Source organism: Falco peregrinus, chromosome 4 (genome assembly GCF_023634155.1).
Source record: "Falco peregrinus isolate bFalPer1 chromosome 4, bFalPer1.pri, whole genome shotgun sequence".
Lineage (NCBI taxonomy): Eukaryota > Metazoa > Chordata > Aves > Falconiformes > Falconidae > Falco > Falco peregrinus.
Genome location: NC_073724.1, coordinates 50,068,741 through 50,086,048, shown reverse-complemented (window position 1 = coordinate 50,086,048; position 17,308 = coordinate 50,068,741). Strand labels below are relative to the sequence as shown.

Below are 17,308 nucleotides of genomic sequence, written 5' to 3'. Positions count from 1 at the left end.
CACACACATACTCTGTCCCAGGGCCCTGATAAAAGCTGGGGGGGAAAGCTTATTACAGTTCTTAGGCAGCTTCCTAGGCTGCACGTTGAGAACAAAACCACATGGACTACATTTATTTGACTTATGCAACATCAGTTCTTTTTTAGCTTATAGCATTAAATAATCCAGTCAAAGATCTCTAAGTTTAAGATTTCTGTCATTGGTTATAACACTGCTAACTCTCGCGTAAGCTGTTCTACATATTGACCCTGCTGATCTGTCTCAAAGTTGTTCAGGAAGAATCATTGCTGCAGTGAGTTCCTTATTGAAAGTGTTGCAGAAAAGAAACCTTAACCTTCAGTTAGCTGTTACAATCTTAGTAGGCTGCAGTCATGGAGAACTTCAGTGTTTCTAAGCCAAGTAAATACTGATATGGAACTTGTGACATTCTGTAATTCAATAGCAGATTTAAGCAGCTTAGTGAAGCTCTCTAGGGCAGTGTAGCACTTTCTCCAGCACTAAGCAAGCCACCAGACAAGTGCCATTCAGTTCCAAATCAATTATTGGTTCACCTATGTAAAATATAGTGTAAGCTGAAAATTGTACCATCTCCACTTAAATAAAAAGCAGGATGAAAATCAAGCAAAATTATATGGGAGAAATCTTAGACCCAGTCCACTTCCCTGAATTTTAGGAGTCACTCCTTTCTGCAAGTTAAGACAAAAATGTTGCTATAATTTGCATAACATTCTCTGTAGACATAATTTGGTGGTTTTGTTCTGCTGAAGCCCTTTCCAATTAATGTATTTAATTTCTCATGTGAATTTCAACAATTTTTCTGTAAATTATGGGAATGAGTCAGAACATACGACAACTGGTATCCAAAGGCGTGACAATACAACAGGAGTCTTTTGTATCTACAGCAACTGAACACATTTCTCCTTTAATGTTCTGGCAATAAAGTGGAAAGGAGCTCTGCACAACGTCGCTACCAAACAAAAAGAAGTCAGTTTAAATTAAATTAAAACAATTATTTCCTTATTTTCCCCTATTTCAGTCACATTTTAAAAATGTTTCAATAACACAAGATACAACTAGTTAAGATAAATTGCAAAAAGAGAGGCTCAGAGCCTCAAAAGTATCTGCAGACCAAAAAGAATTTGCAGACCAAGCCCCCAGTTAAACCACAGTGAATACAGATGACGAGAGAGTTTTCCAAGAGAAATCAGATTTAACTACATAAATGAGTGCTCATCAAACAAGATAAACTTTGTCTGTAAATATGGAGGGATTTTGGCTTTGAAGAAAGGATGACAGGGAAAATTTAGACCTAGAACATTTCTTGACAGAAGCTATGTGGAGTGCTGATTTATAGAACTTGTCCCACTACCCAGAAAGGTCATAGTGATCATGTTATTAAAAGAATAAAACCATAATAGTTTCTAAGTTTGGGGATTTTGCTAACACTGCTTTCTTTAACAATACCAAAGTTTATTTTAGTTAGAAGTGAAAACCCCAAATAATCAGATATCAATCCAAATGTCCATCTAGCTGCTGTGCTTTCTGTTTTCAAGTATCTCTGACTAAAACTTGGTAGAGATTGAGAAGACACCCTCTGGCACAGGGGTCCTCAAAATTTTTAACCAGGGGGCCGGCGCACGGATGAAGTGGCAGGCAGTCATCTGCGGCTGCTTGGTTTCCCCCCCAACCCCCAGCCAGGGGGTGAGGGGTGGGGGGGTTCTGTAAATATCGGGGGCAGATTGAGGACCCTGGGGGGCCGTATCTGGCCTGCACACCATAGTTTGAGGACCCCTGCTCTGGCATATAAAAAGTGACATAGGGTAAAGTGAATCGTTTCTTGAATTAGACCTTTAAAGTAGGTCAGAGGGATCACAGCTCTTGATCACCTCTGCTGACTATTGATCTCCTCCAGAGATTATTTCAAGGGCAGCTGAAGGTAATTAGCTTAAACATTGGTGTCTGAAGGATCACAGACATCCATAGTACCAAAGATACCAGAATGGGCAACAGTGTGAAGATATAACCACTCTGCAAAAAAAAGCCAAGATAGCTCCCTGAAGCTTTATGGTTTGAAATTCTGCCTTCTGTTGTGGCTAGAGCAAATAGCAGTCCTAAATTATGGAAGAATTCAGTGAGTCAAAAAATCTCTCCCTGTCTTCTTGCATAAATAATTAATTAATCAAAGAAACATGAGAACAGCTATAGATGGTAATACCATAGGTTTACCTATGCAAGAGTCCTATCTCCAACAGGGAAAGTAGTGGCAATAATGTGGGAATTAATATTGCATTTCTCCTGACATATCTTCCCAGCTTCCAGCAGTCTGCAGAGGCAGTACCTCTTCTCTGAAACAGGCAATATCTCTTTTGTTTGCTCTTGGGTTTGCACCTCGTTTCCTGAAGATGAGAGCAGCAGACTCTGTTGCAACCCTCTAAAAGGAGGTGAGGACCTTCCCCTGCCTCAGAAACTACTCAGCCTAGCCCTGGGAAAGAGGTGTCCAGAAGTGGAAGGGAGCAAGGGAGAGGGGGTCTGCAAGGAGCAAGGTGCCTGCATTGCATGCAGAGACCACTGTGAGTGGCAAACAAAAGCAGAGACACAGAGCAGGGGGTCCCTCTTTAGAGACAGCAGAACAAAATGCACGGAGTTCATGTTCATGGCAGCTCAGGAGCTCTTTGAACTGACCAAAACCAAACCAAAGAGGAAGAACCTTCCCCACAGAAGCAGAAGAAAGTAGGTTATAAATTGATTTTGTGTATTCTTTCTGACCCAGTCACTTTGAGCATCCTCTGACAGGAAAAAAATAAAATCTAGTTTAAATTTCAATAAAATCTTGCTTCATTTTACTTTTTAAATATTTTGTCTCTTTTGGAGGATCTCATTATAGTGCAAAGTTCTAGACATGCCTCCCTAAAAGCTAAAGTAAAAATAGGAGCCAGGTACAATCCTCAAAGGGGCTTTGCTGTCATCTTTTGTCATCTCTTCTCAGGTGCTTTATCAGTAAAATAAAATCCCACGGGGCTGAATGAAAGCACTGTAGATGTCTTAAAGTTTACCATATCTGTTTATTTAAAGCCTTAGTACTAATCTTTCATTAACACAGCTATTTCATACAATTAAACTAAATAAACTGATGATCAGGTACAAGAAAACTGAATAAGAAAGTGTTCTGCATTTTAAAAGGCAGCTAAGTATGCAAATTTTATTATTTAAATTAAAATGTCAGTTCCCTCAAATTATATTAATGATTCTAAGTTCATAATGGAAAAATTGTATCAAGGCTGGGGACTGATAAAGAATTCTATAATCTTTCTAATTCACTCTACCAAATGCAATTAAAAGTTATTAGATTTCTAACAATTCAGCCTCTGTATAAAACATCATTCTGCTAGAAAATTAAACACTGAACTACAATCTACTTTCGTTTTTATGAGAAAAACATATTGAACAAATTTACCCAAACCATTGAAGTACAAGATGTACTGTATTTTATGAAATTCATTTCCATGCATCGAAGGACTAAAATCCATTGAGACTCACAGTGGCACTACTTCAGTAAGGATAAATAAGTGACAGCTATCATCAAGATAGTGGAATTCAAGAATCACCAATGAGATTTCAGTAGAAGTTTGCATGTTCCATTGTTAATAGAAATTATGTATATGCTTTAATAACTTTTATTCATTAATCTGACAGATTTGCCTGAATACAGAACAGGGAAAATTATACAGAACACACAGAGCCCGTACTTACTTTCAAGGTTGCAGTTGAAGATCAGCTAGTGAATAATAGAAACCTGCATGGCTAACCATGCCATTTGTTTTCATTTCTTTTACTGACATAAAGTAGGACAAAACAATCATCAGTTATTAAGTTTCTTCTAGTATTGACTCCAACTGCTTTGCAGTTTTGAAAGAGTATCTTACCAGGAGCAACGTGCTATGTAGACTTTATTGTCTGTGGCTTTTCAAAAACACTTATAGATGTTGGGTTTAATTCAAGAAATCCTACATAGTTCAGTACCCACTTATCTGAGACAGAAAAGGGTGACAACTGATTTCTTAAATTGCTGATGTGAATGCCTCCCTTATGTTCTTAGCCACTGTGACTTCTAATGTCTTCACTTTCTGCATCTTCCTAGACCTCAGTAATGTAGCACTTTTGCTGTTAGCATATGTCAGTATACCTTCTGACTTCTTAACAGCTAATAATCTTTATGGGCTGAAATCACTCATTTCCATGACAAGTACTCTGGAAAAAGAAAGCTCTGGCTGCCATGGTGAAGAAATACTGTATAACATGGGCCCTTTCCTAATCTCATACACCTCCAGGGCACCAGGACTTCCACTGCATGCCCACAAGGTCTTCCTGTGTGTATCAATGCCGAGGTAACTGCTCAGCCCAAGTCCACAGCAAGGTCCTAGTTCCCCAGAGTTCTCCTTGTGTAAGTGTTGCTTTGCTCCCAGACTTGCTTAACTTAATCCAGCTTGTTTCATTTAAGATAAAGCAAAGTACAGCCCTGGAGACAATTAATTTTACGGATCACACCCAAACAGCAGCATGGGTGAGCCTGGATTGGGTTTGAGTCTCTCTGCTCTGTATGGTTACTTAAACATCGTCCCTGGTGGCTTCATGCACTTTAACTCCATCACTTTTAACAGATAACGCAACATATGCCCCCAGCCTCATAATCTTCAAGCACAGCTCTGCTAGGCTACAAAATGTCCCTGGCTGTGAACCTAAAAATTAATTGACCCATATATACAATGCCAAGAGGAAACACAGGGCCAGTTGCTGTGCTGTGGAGTCATGGCCAGTCTGCGCTGAAGGGGCAAGGTCTGGGCAGTGTGGACACAAGCCATCCTGCACCTCTAAGGTCTGAGGGTGGGGGGATTAGTCCCCGGAACAAATGCATTTAGCAGCAAAGCTATACCTATTAAAACACACTACTCTGGATACAGTAGCCCACATCATCCCACTGGTGCCAGTGATACACAACCTGTGTTTCCCTAGGTCCCCAGCAGAGAGAACAGCCTTCTGCTGCTGGTACCTTCCTAAGCCAGTTGATACACCAGAAGTGTGAGCAGCAGATACGGAAGGTCTTGTTTACAACTTGATCATCATTGTACTGCTATAACTGGCTCTGTATTGTGCATAACCAAAATGGATTTCAATGTAGTTTCTGTGTATATGATGATTCAATCAATGATTTATTGATTATGAGTTATTCCTCTTCAAGAATGTTGCATCTTTCAGACACTGGTATGGATGTACACAGTGGGGGAATTCAGATTGCACAAAAAAACGTAAATCTGAAATTCCGTAACTTTCAAGTGCTCAGCAGCCAAAAAGAATTTTTTAACTTTCTATAGGTCAGCGCACAGGTAGGTTTTATGACTGTCCTTCAGTTAAATGTGAGCTTTAATTTGGTTCTTTTTTCAGAATATGCAGAGCCTGCCCTCATACAGATATATAACTAGCTGTATAAAAACCTGCTCATATAGGTCTATGCATAGAAAGTATGCACACAGCTACTTTCATGTCACACATATACAGTGTGTACCTGATTTTATCTTGGGAAATTACTTATTCTGATGATAAAATAGTGGAGACTGGAAGTTATACAGAATTACCAATACTTAAGAAATGATGCCAGACAATTTTTTTGTTCTTCTATGGAGTGATTATTTTCTGTTCTCTATAATGCATCTTGGTTACTCACTGAAGCCTACAGTGCAACAATGCCAGATTTGGTCATTCTGTAATGTTTAGCCAACTCGTTAGTATTGGGAAGTCAGAAAAATGAAGTCATGAGCACTCTGTTATTACTCCTGGGGTGACTAGGATGTGACAGCATTTTGAAAACCTGTTCTGAGAAGCTGCCATTCTGATTAACCTGGTGGAATTGTGAGGCCAGAAGCATATGGAAAAGGGCTTTCTGAAAAGATCCAGACTCAGAAAAATAAAACTTTTTTCCAGGGTGGTTGTTTTGCTTAGATAGAACAAAACTATGAAACTTACCAAGATCTAGGTAGATGCCTGGAACAAAGGAGTTGAGAAAAAACATAAGAATAACACATCCCAGCACAGTCAGGCATTTGATGAGAAGAATTTTGTCTGTTATTCTGTGCTGTAGATAGGGAGAAAAAAATCAGTAATTTATTAAAGAAAGAGCTATCTATTATGCATAGAGTTCACAAAAGCATGTGTGAAGTGCAAACTTCTGTTCCTGTACTGTATATTCCTCTGCAGCAGAAAAGACAGAACTACTGAATCTGAAGCATTTCGTGCATACCTATAAAACCCATGAATACGTGGCCTGATGTGATCTAAGAGATACCAGCAGCTAGCACCTGCTGCATACATTCAGCTGTGTTCAGCTACCCCCATCACAACTTCATTTCAGCAGAAGCAGGGTTGAAATGCATTCCTACTACAAAGGGCACTCTTGGCACTCTGTGGTTTCATGACTCTGGACAAAATCACCCTTTTTCGCACACATGCTTTGAAAACCTAAAAACTAGCCTAGAGGTCAGGTCTTTCATGCCTCCTGTACAACTCTCATTGACACACCAAGCCCATAATCTCTGTGCAGTTTCTACACCCCCGTGCCCAACTCCTGCATCCCTGTGCTGACCTCCTCATGCTCTCACCCTGACACCCAGCGCTTTCCATTGTGACTCTGTTTCTCTTCTCTGATGTCACTTCTCCCACCAGCCCAGGGAATCACCTTCTCCCAGCCTAAGTCCTTCTCTCCTTTCATAGTTTAAAGCTCTAGTAAAGGACAAGTTAAGTTTATGTTCTGTGAAAAGGTTGTCTTTTATGCAATGCCTTGAAAAATTTATAAAACCTAATAAGAAAACCTGTTGATTTTGTTCTGTTTTGGTGTGACACATAGGACACTGATGTCCCAGTCAAGGACTTGAGCTCACAAACACAGGCTTGGATTCATTAGTGATGCCGGTGAAGTGGAGAGGATGTGACATTTAGACCACTAAATTTAGGTGAAATTAATCCCACTACGGAGTTTATATTTTATCAGACCCAGCTTCAGCTTAAAGACTCAGGCAGTGTTAATGTGTGCACAGCAAAGAGAACAGGATTTATCCAAGTGTTTTATGCCTACTTGGATAATAAAGCAGGCATGTCACAGTCAGTGTAGTAAATTGGATTCAGTATTCAGTACATCAGCAGGACTATACTCCATCGTCACGCATCACAGTTATAAACAACCTATTGACACTTTCTGAGTCTTTCTGGCCATGGATTAAAAATTTAAGAAAACACTGATGAATCATTTATTGATCCTTTAAATGATATTTTTCTAAGGAACAAAAGTATAAAACCTAACAAAACCTCACAAGATGGTTCAGTAACCCCACCCCACTGAGAAGTCAGCCAGCCTGCCTGTCAGCTTTTCTGTAATCATAAGAGTTATTAAATTTGCATTAGGTTCAAAACACTCTGTATAAAGGCATAGGTCCACTTATACGGGTACTGAGAATAACTGCCATCTACTTACTTTTTTCTGGAGTTCCTGAATATTTGTTTCCCAGTTTTTATCTTCTTGTGAAATTTGCCTGAAAGAAAACGACACCTGCTTTTTTCCAGAGTGAAATTGGAGTGTCAAGAGTGGTGTTAATAAATCTGTCTCACCACGAACAGATCATCTTTTCCCCCTATGGAGTAGCTCATACCACAAAGGAGACATGGCCTACTTATGACCAGCAGCAAAATTCCCATGCACATTCACTTAAGACTCCACTTTTGTAACACACTCTGCTAAACCACAAACCCTTCAGTTCACAAAAAGTGCCCCAGACTGCGAAGGAGCTAGCCTACAGAGTATGGATCTCGGTATAGGAGCTGGCTATATGCAACATGTAGTTCCCTTAATAGTTTCAGGAGCTGTGCATGCCCTGTTGCAATAAGACAAGGGTCATGTGCTAACATCAACAAGTCAGAACACATATATTTTACATTTGCTTTTTCAAATCAAGTTTTTTATATTCAAAAAACTTCATTGTGTTATCAGCATAGTTAGCCTTCTAGCAAATAGCTTTGGAGTCTGCAGCTCAGGAGCAGTTCTGCTAATGCTAAAGAATTTTTACATTGCTGTAAATGTACTGTGCTGGAGGAATCCTGATTTTCAAGAATAAACATACAATTTTTATTTATACTTCAGAAGTGTCCTCTTTAGAGTGTTGTAAAGTCTAATAATGTTACAATCTTTTAAAAAGGAAGAGATTTTAACAGCCTTTTTGGTCTTTCAGTATTAATACTGTCAATCCATTCAAAGTGCCCAATATCAACAAAAAAAATATGTAAACAAAAGTAATCTTATTACTAGAATAGTGAAATTTACATGTCCTTACTCACAGTGCCTATTTAACATGTTTATTAATGAAAATTAATTATTTCAGTGTCACTTTAGTCCATTTACTTTCCAAGTATTTATCACTCATTCTCAGTCATCAAATTCCATAGCATAACCACAGTTTTTTCCAGAATGTAAACAAAATAAGGTTAGCATTTCTGTTAATTCTAGTTTATATAAACCTTTTTTTCTATACATGAACGGTTAGTTACACTTGCACTCAGGTTCACACTGAAGATTTGATGACAAAATAATTTTGAAAACCAGCAATTTTCTAATAACATATCTTTCCAACTCAGCAGTTTGTTGAATAGCACTTGAATTTTTCAGTTAAAAAAAATTACAGCGTTTTACTACACTGATGCCGTTATTGCAAGGAAAAGTCTAATGACATATTTGTGATAATTTCAAACAAAAACTACCTGAAATTTCTAGGCCTTTAAATTTGGGTCATATTGATGTATATTTCCCAGGACTTACGTATTGGTTTTGTCATCAAATACTTCGTGTTTTACTGAGGGTGAGGGTGGCTCTTGAGATCTGCCCCAACACCCATCTGCTTGAGACAACAAAGAATATAGGCCTTGTCCCAGTGAAGATCCCTGAAAGCCTTCACTTTCAGCTCTGCCTAAAATTACTAGATATGAACCCCTGGCTGGCTGAAGCAAACAGAATTACCCCTGCTATCAGTCCTGCCTGTAGTCTGAGACGAGCGGGATGTCCCTGCCCCTGCCAGTCCCCTGTGCCTTCAGCTTGTCCCCACCAAGGGCTGGAGCAGAGGAGGTGGGACACACTGATCTCCACTCACCTGTGAAACGTCCTCAGCTTCTTCCTCAGGAGCATCTCCAGAGTCAGCACCTTCTGCATCAAGAGGCATTTCACAGCAGTCTCCTCTCTGCTGGCTGGGTTAATGCGCTGTGCAGTCAGTCTCCAAACATAGATCTCATGTTTCAGCTCTAAAAAGAAACCAAATCACTTATCTTAGAGCAGGTATAATCTTAGAGCACTAAACCAGAGGTGCACAAAATATGTGTAACGTGCCCTGGACTCAAAGCTGTTAAAATTATTGGAATGGTTTTCCAACAATTCTCCACATAGGAAGCTGCTTTTACCATTCATTTTGCAGAGCTGAAGGGAATGAAAAATAAACAGAAATTTTTCATAATTTTAAATAAGTTAATCCTTAGTCCTTTTCCAAAGAAAAAGAAGTACAGTCTTCAAACACTTGCAAATGCCTTTCACAAGCTTTAGTGCTAAAATCATAGCACATCCATTTTTCATCAGAAAATAAACTGCCAAATATATTATACTGCTAATGAGATACTAGTTTCTTTGTAGTTAGGAATTACAGCAAATGTTCTTTCATGTATTCAGACTGGACTATGTTGCCATTCACTCTATATTCATACAAGCAATTTTATCAACGTAAGGCAAAACTGAAATTTAGCACTGTCTTATGCAATATCCCTTAATAACATTTTAAAGGTTTCCTAAGAGGATTTCATTCTTAGGCACTGAAAAGATCCATAAACACAGCTACCATTTCCTGCAAGCTGACCTGAATGATATCTGATCCTGCGTTAAGTTCAGATAGACTGATTTTACACTTGAAATCAGCCTGCAAAATCTTGTCAGGAGTTTTAACATTTTTTGGTTTATTTTTTTCAATATTGTCAAGGCCTTGGAGAATGACAAAAGCTTTGGATTTTCCAGGAAATCACTAAAAAAATAAGAGCCAACTATTCATTCAGAAACTGTTTGTACAAATGCTTCCTGATGAAGCAATAGGATGTTTCCTCACCCTTCTTTTCTGTTTCCCTCAAATTTCATGTCACTGAAGACAATGTGTTAAGAATTCAGGGCTTTATATCTTAGGATCCCTGTTCAATCAGCAAATTGTTCTTATCCTAAGAAACAGATATGGCAGTCTTTGCACCACGTATACAAACTACATGCATTATTTAGAAAAAAAAATATTATGTCATAACATCAGAAACATTTAAACTTATTTTGATGTAGGCAGTGATATTATCATTTACTGATGCAAAATCCTAGTGGGGTCCCTACTATCAAAGAGTACTAAACTAGTTTAATTCCCTCCCCTTTCCTTTGTGAGCATTTATAATGATAATACAGAGTGAATCATGTAAAGTTTGACCATAAGAGGGAATTAGACTTGACAGAACTCAAACGTTTAAGAGCAAAAGTAAGCATGTTCAGAGCCTGAACAGTTGACACAAAAAAGGAATATGAACAGCAATTGCCTCACGTTTTGTATGGTTCGTGTCTATAGACGAGCACATATCCATCGAAACGGTCGTCTTTGTTGAAGCTTTACAATGCAAGACCAGCAATGTCAATTCAAACTATCTAAAGCCCAATGACTATCCCAGGTTATTAACAATTAGTGCTCAGCTAAAGTTTTTCTTCCAAGAAGGTATTCATACCTGAACTACAGGTATCAAAGAGGTGCCGAATCTACCAAGTTTCCTTAGTAAAATATTTGGTGATTCTCGCCAGGCGCATAATCTTACACTAAATTATATTAAAACATGGACATGTCCTGTTTATCAAAGGATCCACATGACACCATGGAGACCCTGGCATAGCCATCATTTACTTTTCCATCAACATTTGTGACACACACAAATATATCAGCAGTGATTTTCCACTCTTTTCCAGAATATAAACAAAAAAGTGACAGAGCTTTAGGCCACAGCTGATCTTCTGCTCCCCACAGGGAAAAACAAACAAGACTTTTTGAGGATTAGAGTGGATGGGAGCTGTGTAAAAATCCCATATTTTAAACCTCAGAAACTGTGACATTTTTTGTTTAATAAGATAGCAAGATTAAATTTTAAGCCTCTGAATTTGTATAGTAATTTGTGAAAGAAACTAGTGACCACATGTTTGGGGTCTGCTTCAGCTCCACAGTGTCTGGTCAATGGGGAAACAAACTATTTTAATGGGCAACTTCTTCCTCATAAAATCTACCTTGAAACTGGTCTGAAATTGTGAGCTGGGAAGTTGTTCCCTGAGCAAGACTAGACAGAGAAAAGTTGGAACATGGCACACCCGTATAACTTCACAGGCAATTTTTTTTTCTTTGAAAAAGTTTCCTGAGCCCTTTGGGGTGAAAGAAATATTTCTATGATTCTACATGCTGCCCCAGAATGAAGGAGATAAAAACTTTTGTATTCAACTTAAGCAAGTGAAGGGAGAGAACACCCTTAGCAGATGAACAGTCCTTTCTGTAGTGCTTTCTCATGCAATTTTCAAGTCAGTTGGACTGTAGCTTTGAAACCATCTCTCATCATCAGTCCAAGAGAAAATCTGTGTTTTTCTCTTTTTCTCTGGCAAACGTTCATGAAGCATGATCATCCAGTTTACTTGTCTTTGCTGCAACACCTTTTCTGATCATGTCTGTTCATCCTGCCATAGCATTTCCTCCCATCCTTTCCAAGTAAAATTTCACCAAAAGTTTTGCTGATGGGCAAAAGCTGAATCTTTCATCATCTGAGATGCAGATCCCCAGCAGGTATTTTCATGCAAACATTTTTATCCTCTCTCCTTCAGAAAGGGGTAACTAGCATCACTGTATCTGTGCCACAAACAAGCATGCAGAGCACAAAGCAGCATGACCTGCATTGCACTTTCCTGTTCCATGTCTGAAGTGCCATTGGACTAATCTCCAGGTTTGGCAAAGTCAGCCTGGTGTTTTCTGCTCTATGTTAAAAAACACACGTGTTTTCACATGGCTTTGGTCTTGCGTTTATGTACAGCAAGTACATGCTTGATTTTTCAGTCATTAGTTTTCTAAACATCCCAAGGATGCGAACATCCTTGTTCGCCTGCCGTGGAATTCACTTCAGAATAAAATGTCTTTTGAAAAACAGAACAGTCAGTACATCTTTTAAACTGCGACACCTGTTGCAGAAAAAAAAATGTGAAGAAGTTTTCTAGGTCATCCCACAGAATGTTTCTCCTATTTCTCTTTCAGGGTACTCTTATTGTAATACCCCATTGTGGCGTTAGGCCATACACACATATTAGCAGTAGTTTTTGTTTTGAAGAAAATATAATGCAGGACCCTGAGGTCAGTGAGAACACTGAACATGGCCGAAAGTCTTTGGGCCTTTCTATACTTCTCCCATTTCAGGTGTGCAAATCCATTTAGGCAGCAATCCCTAGGATTTGGGAACATCTGATATTTTATGACATACTATATTACACATGGACAAGGGCTTATTGCAACTGCAGGGTCTTGTCAATCACTTTGAAATTACGGCTAAGGCAACATAAGGGCAGTATTTCTCTGCCCCTGAATGGGGAGGTCTCACAACCCATTTCCCTGCATTCATAAGTTCCTGCTCCCTCCTCAGATGGGATCTAATGGTCATGTTACACCAGGGTGAGCACACTCCACTCACTCATCCAACAAAACCCCATCTGCAGGGTTTTCACAGAATTAACTTTATGGTGGATCGGCCTGCTATCCAATTTATCCTAACGTTGCTAGGTCTACTGCCAATAATTGAAATTATGTATGTGTGTGGCATGTACCTTTCACAGCAGTTTATCATTAAAGCAGTTATATTAACATTTAACTGCAACTGTAGTAGCAGTAGTTGAAGTGATAGAAGCTAAGTGAAGTTTAGTATGCAGTGATCTGCAGTAAAAGAAGGCAGAAGAGCTGCAGCTCAGTCAGGGAATTCAGCCCATCATGATACTAAAATCTTTGTGAACATGGCTGTATTGGGTCTGGCTGAGCCCCACAGCAGCCCTCATAGTGCTGTGCTTTGTATTTCTAGCTAGAAAGGTGTTGATAACACACTAGTGTTTTGGCTTTTGCTGAGCAGTACTGGCACAGCACCCAGGCTGTCTCTCCATTCCCTCCTCACCAGTTGGCTGGGGTGGGTAAGATCTTGGGACACAGCCAGGACAGCTGACCCAAAGTGACCAATGGGATATTCCATACCATATGACATCTGCTTAGATATAAAAGCTCAGAGAAAGGAGGAGAAGGTGGGGACATTTGTTATTTACAACATTTCGTCTTCTGGAGCAACCACTATGCATGCTGAAGCTCTGCTTCTTGGGAAGTGGTCAAGCATCGCATGCTGATGGGAAGTAGAGAATAATATCTTTTGTTTCCCTTTGCTTCTGCAAGCACAACCTTTGCTACTGCTTTATTAAACTGCTTTTATCATGACCCACAAGGGTTTTTTTAATCTTATTTTCCTCCTCCCTGTTCTTTTGAGGAGGAGAGTGATAGAGCAGCTTCATGGGCACCTGGCATCCAGGCAAGGTCAACCCACCACAATAGTACTTTCATACAGCCCACAAGGCACCACAGCAATATTCCTAGCACTATTATTTCACCAAAAAAAATCTTTTTTCTTTTTTTCTTTTTCTTTTTTTCCCCCCTAGAAAGTCCATTTCCAACAAGAAAAGAATAATTTTTGTCTTAGTTCTAGGATCAGCAAACATGTAAACCTATGCTGCTAATTGTTCTGGTTTTGTTATTTATCATACTTTGCCATGGAGATCACAGAGAAGACATCCTGGACCTGCTGAATTTAATGGGCTTCCAGCTACTGACCTGAGCTGTGACATTTTAGAAAACATTTTCTGTATTTTAGAAAAAAATTAAGTTTCATTTAAAAATGCATATTCAATCTGCAATCTGATAATTAATAGTCAGATTGATTTTTCACTTAGATTAATCACACATTCCCTCCCACTTGACTGCCAATAACAAAGAAATCCTCAAAAACTGAGTGTAATTAATTCCCAGTCTCAGAATCTGAAAAGGCCAGTCCTGTTAATTGAAGATACTCAGGAAAGCATGGCCAACCTCGATGAGATGATAAAAATTATAAAATGGCAATTTTTAACTTGCAAGTGCACTAAATACATTTACTACTTTTTGCAAGCAACACGAGTCTGCACGCTGGGCTATGACTAACAACATGCAAAGGATGTTCCTCTGAATGGGGAATGGGGGGTGTGTGAGTGTGTGTGTCTCCACATCCTATTGTAGTTTAAGTATTTTAAGTAAAGCAAGTATTTTTCTTTGCTAACTTCTTGGAACAAGAATACTTCTGTTTAAATGTTAACTGAACAGCAAATTAAGTACCATGAATTATAGTTTATTGTAGTAATAATATCTGTAACTTTTAGTAATTTTTTAAATCCCTGCTATTATGTAATTAATCCTCTAAGCATTATTAGATGGTAACTAAGTGTCATCTCCATTTTAAAAGCACAGAAACTAAGTCAGAAAGGTGAAACCCAAGTGTAGAAAGAATTATCCTCTAGGGATATTCCAGCTCAACAACTCATGCCTCTCTCCTAGAAGCAGCACCCCTCAACAGGACACAAGCATAATGCTCTAATTCTTGGGGAAAAAAAATGACTGAAATGTTCTATTGAGTAGACTAATGTATCAATAGTGGACAAAGGTAATAATAGTGGATAAAGCGATAACCATTGCAAGGTCTTAGCAACAAAACACACTTTTTCTTATTCAGCTAAACACTTGCAAAGGACTCTAAGAAATCTGCATGATGCTGCATAAAACAATACAGAACATTCATATAAGCCATTCAATGCAAAGTCTCACAGCTGGAGCCCCATTTGGTCTCCGAGGCACCTAACACCAGTTCAGCTGCCCAGCATGGGATTGCATCCATGGCACAGGATTTACAGGACATCCTCATCCCTACAGCAAAGCAGCTGGAGGCCAGGCAGAAAACTGCAAAGCTCAGAGGGCGCCACACACCTATGTCACCTCCCAGGAGCTGCCTTCTGGAGTAGCCCCAGGAGTTAGGCTGTTCAGAAAGCTGCAAAACATCAATGCTCTTCTCCTTCAAAATGGAACTGGAATTTTTCCTCACTGTGCTTTGGATTTTCCCCTGTAATTTTAGCTACTGAAAGAATCTACAACACTACAAGCCTACCCCTGCATTTTATAGAATCATAGAATGGTTCAGGTTGGAAGGTACGTTAAAGACCATCTAGATCCAGCCCCCCTGCCATGGGCAGGGACACCTTCCACTAGACCAGGTTGCTCAAAGCCCCATCCAATGTGGCCTTGAACACTTCCAGGGACGGGGCACCCACAACTGAGCAACCTGTTCCAGTGTCTTACCACCCTTACAGTAAAGAATTTCTTAAGGGAATAGACAATTTAATACCTCTGAGATGGTCACATAACACTCAGATGGAGTAATCTATAGATATTAAAGAGGGTTAGATCTCATAACATTTCAGCACAATTGATAAAGACATACATTACTCTTCAGTTGGTTTGCCCCTGAGTGATGGAGCAGATCTTTCTCAGGTGATATGGGGCTCTGTTCTCATCTTTGGGTAAGTGAGAGTTAGAGCCACAAAGTTATTTTAGTCCTTGTGGGTTTGCCCCTTAGTTTCCTCTACTGCAATTCCCCATCTTTTAAAAGCAGGAATCTGAGTATATTTAGGTTTCATGTGTGCTCGTTATCACTCTGTTCCACTGAGAAGGCACAGGGTCATGGGAAGTGTTTCAGAAAACTTTCATCAGGTTTGAAATCTAGAAAAATAATGTCTGTTTACTCGCTATCAAAAAGTTTTAACTCAGACTGCCAGACTTACCAATGAAAACCAATTTAGCCAGTGTTTTCCATTGAAGTACAAGTCTCACAATTAAATTATCTCTGTTCTGTTCACTATCCTCTGCTCAAAAGTGAATAGATACATTCCAATCCTAAAACATTTTGCATCAAACATAACTACTGCTGAGGTCCTTTCAATACCCGGAAAAAAAGAGGGGGAAAAACCCTACCGATAAACAGTGCTGCAAGCAACCACTCAAAGGTGGTATTTACCAACTCTTACTAAGGAAAAAAGAATCATGAAAATATAGAGCCTCAAGAGGACAACTCTCATAATCCAGAAGATAGTGCCTTATTTAATGTTTTTAGCAGGACAAAATGAAGAGCAAAACAACAAAGCACACTCCAGACTCACCGCATCTTCTAGCATCTCATTTAAATGTCATAATGGTAACTAATAAGTTCAGGTCATTTTGATAAATAAAACTGGCAGGAATAATCTAAAAATCTGTCACTTTTATTTGAAATATCATCACCGTGAAAGTTCTCTGCAGCAAACAGAGAGCATGTGTTAAATTAACCTAAATTGTTCTCTTAAGCTCTGTATATCAGGAAGATCTTATGAGCTTCACAGTTCTCAGAGTAAAGTGAAAAAAATTGTCATAGCTACACCAAAACACTGTTAAAGAAAAGGCCAAGTCTTGCCAACCAGTTTAGAGCTGTACAATCATTTCACAGCTGTGGTATATATACAGAAATCAAGGAGGGCAAGTGCTGTAAAAGAAACAGGAAGTATCACTTCCTACGTTTTTACCTCTCATCAGTGATTTTTCTGTACTGATTCCTTCCACTAAAAATGTATATAATAAATTGTGAAGTGCTGCTTTATTAATTCAAAATGCCACTGTATTATACTTTCTTTTGCTTAAGGCAGGTAAAGTAATATTATAGCTGCCTTCTCTTGATGGCTACATTATCAATGCACTAAGCAAATAATATGATTGTCATTTTTTCCCTTATTCTGCTATGTCAGAATACTATTTTTATCAGTTGAAAAGAAGAAAAGACAGATCACTGTTTTCCTCTTTCCAAGGAGAATACTCCATCAACTCTAAAGCAGTACAAAGAACCTATACAGGATTTTAAACACAAAATTATCAAAATGTTTAAAAATACAAAAAATATAAAAATCTTGTATCTGTGTAAATAACTACACTTATTTTCATTCCTAATCACTAGAAGACCTATTGAAGGTGCAAATAATAAAATTCTTATTTTTAAAATATTTTCAAACATAAAATCATGACCCTGGGGGATCCTGATATATTAGCCAAAACCA

General features: G+C 38.8%; 1 protein-coding gene across 1 annotated transcript in view; it reads right to left on the bottom strand.

Annotated features, from left to right (window-relative positions):
- Nucleotides 1-17,308, bottom strand: part of OCA2 (OCA2 melanosomal transmembrane protein) — a 177,834-nt gene that overhangs the window by 82,980 nt on the left and 77,546 nt on the right. The window contains exons 15-17 of the mRNA XM_027788838.2: nucleotides 9,183-9,330; nucleotides 7,520-7,577; nucleotides 6,019-6,127 (exon numbers count right to left, since the gene is read on the bottom strand). Of these exons, the coding sequence (XP_027644639.1) occupies nucleotides 6,019-6,127; nucleotides 7,520-7,577; nucleotides 9,183-9,330 (315 nt within the window). The remainder of the gene's footprint in view (nucleotides 1-6,018; nucleotides 6,128-7,519; nucleotides 7,578-9,182; nucleotides 9,331-17,308) is intronic.